Source organism: Mandrillus leucophaeus, unplaced genomic scaffold (assembly GCF_000951045.1).
Source record: "Mandrillus leucophaeus isolate KB7577 unplaced genomic scaffold, Mleu.le_1.0 Scaffold665, whole genome shotgun sequence".
NCBI classification, from domain to species: Eukaryota; Metazoa; Chordata; class Mammalia; order Primates; family Cercopithecidae; genus Mandrillus; species Mandrillus leucophaeus.
In genome coordinates this window covers 1,014,077-1,016,208 of record NW_012107197.1, presented here as the reverse complement: position 1 = coordinate 1,016,208, position 2,132 = coordinate 1,014,077, and the positions used below count along the sequence as shown (strand labels likewise).

Genomic DNA, 2,132 nt, shown 5'->3' with positions numbered 1-2,132 from the left:
TCCGGGCTTCCGGAGGCCTCCCACCCCACCCGCTGCTGGAGCCGTCGGGGCGCCCCGGAACATGGCGGGGACTGTCACCTGATGACTTTAGGCTCGTGCCTACAGCGCGCCAAGGAGGCAGAGGCCCGTGTGCTTCCACCCCTGCCCCCGTGCCTGGCACCGAGAACGTAACAGGAAAATTGTGATCCATTCAAATTGTGGATTTCCCCAAGACAGAAAGACTGTTTGCAAGTCCAGCTCCTAATGCAGCTGAGCACTCCCTAAATATTTGATGATGCTGAGATATGATGCCAGTGGGACTAGAGTAACCTGCAGGCATGAAAAATCTTGGTTTCTGTCCCTTGGCAGCTATTCATCCATCCCAGGAGGTGCTACAGGCAGCTCCCGGTGATCAGTGGGAGGGGACTTGGGCTCCCGGAGCCCTGTGGACATGGACAGCAGGAAGCTCCCCGAAGGGGCACTGAGTAAGCTTGTCTTGCCAGGAAAAGCAGTGGAAAAACCGTGTGTGGTTAGGAGCCAGCTGACCTTGGACAGTGACATGATCACTCATGTTTTTCCACTTCCAGTGTAGGAGAAATACCGTGGTGAGACTTCCCTGTCCTAAAGCACACGCAGGGCTTGGCGAGGGCCCGGCCCAGAGGCAGTGCCTGTTCTGTGTTTTCTTAGATTCCGTATTTGTCTATTTGGCATCCATTCACCATCCGGCCGGTTCTATTAACTACGTTTTCTTATTTTCTGTATCCTTGGTGCTCTGGCATTTGGGCTCAGGGTTAGCCAATTCTTAGAGATAGCAAAGGTCAGGCCGGGTGCGGTGGCTCACACCTGTAATCCCAGCACTTTGGGAGGCCGACGTGGGCGGGTCACAACATCAGGAGATCCAGACCATCCTGGCTAATACAGTGAAACCCCGTCTCTATTAAATATGAAAAAAATCAGCCGGGCAAGGTGGCAGACAGGTGTAATCCCAGCTACTCGGGAGGCTGAGGGAGGAGAATCACTTGAACCCAGGAGGCAGAGGTTGCAGTGAGCCGAGATCATGACACTGCACTCCAGCCTGGGGGAATGAGCGAGAGTCCGTCTCAAAAAACAAACGAACAAAAAAAAAGACAACCCCAAATCTACAGCCCCAGCCACCTCCTTATCTAATTCTCGCCCTGCAAGCCAAGATTCTCCCTGCCCTAAATCACCCAGGGCCAGGTATCAGGTGACTAGAGACCACACTGCAGCCCAGAGCCTGCTAGAATTACTTAAACTAGCCACTTTTAAACTCTTTCCCTGCCCTGTCAGGCCTTTCCCATGGAAACCCCAAGAAAGTCTCAGACCTGGGCTCTCCCCTCGCTCCTGCTTCTGCCTCCTGACCAAACCTGGGGTTCCCTACAGGCCCTGCATGGCATGGGTGCCCTTTCTCTCAGGAAATGTGATCAATCTTGCAATGGCTTTGGCCTCTCCTCGTGGTCACTCAGCCGTACCTCGGTAAATTAAGCCCCTGGCACAGGACAGTGCCTAGCAAACAGCCATGCTGCTGGCTTAGATCTGTCTAGGTGTGTGCCCCAGAGGTGGCCGTCCCCCAAGCCAGCTTTGAATTTGTATCAAGGGAGAGTTAGACACGGTTTCTTGCCATTTCTTCCCCTGTGGTCCCGCCACCTAGTGAAAGGCAGGGAAACTAGCAGAGTCTGACCAGGAGATGTCCCTGGTACCCCTGGCCTCTGTCTCATGTGCCCTCTCTGGTGACTGGTCACAAGGCATGGGCTGCCAGGGCCAGTCAGGCTGTTGCGTGGTTCCGCTCCCAAGGCAAAGGGACAGTTTGGGGAGGAGTCACTCCCTGGGAGCTGGCCCAGCACCCAGGAAGCCCACAGTCCATGAAACAAGGCCCGGGCCCACATGGCTTAGGCCTTTGGGCCACAGTGGCTCCCCTGTGGGACCATCACAACCACCACCAAGCAGAGGTCCAGCCCCAAACCTCTAGCTGGTCTCCACCTCCCCATGTTGTGAAGAAGAGTGACTTTTGTGTGTGGGGGGGGGGGTTTTGTTTTATTTTGTTTTTTTGAGACGGAATCCTGCTCTGTCGCTCAGGCTGGAGTGCAGTGGCACAATCTCGGCTCACTGCAACCTCCGCCTCCCGGGTTCAAGCA

The 2,132-nt window shown here is 55.2% G+C and overlaps 1 protein-coding gene across 1 annotated transcript in view; it reads right to left on the bottom strand.

The window, feature by feature from the left end:
• Positions 1 to 63, bottom strand: part of UCK1 (uridine-cytidine kinase 1) — an 8,309-nt gene extending 8,246 nt beyond the window's left edge. Inside the window, exon 1 of the mRNA XM_012001596.1 lies at positions 30 to 63. Within this exon, the coding sequence (XP_011856986.1) occupies positions 30 to 63 (34 nt within the window). The remainder of the gene's footprint in view (positions 1 to 29) is intronic.
• Between the last annotated feature and the right edge of the window lie 2,069 nt (positions 64 to 2,132).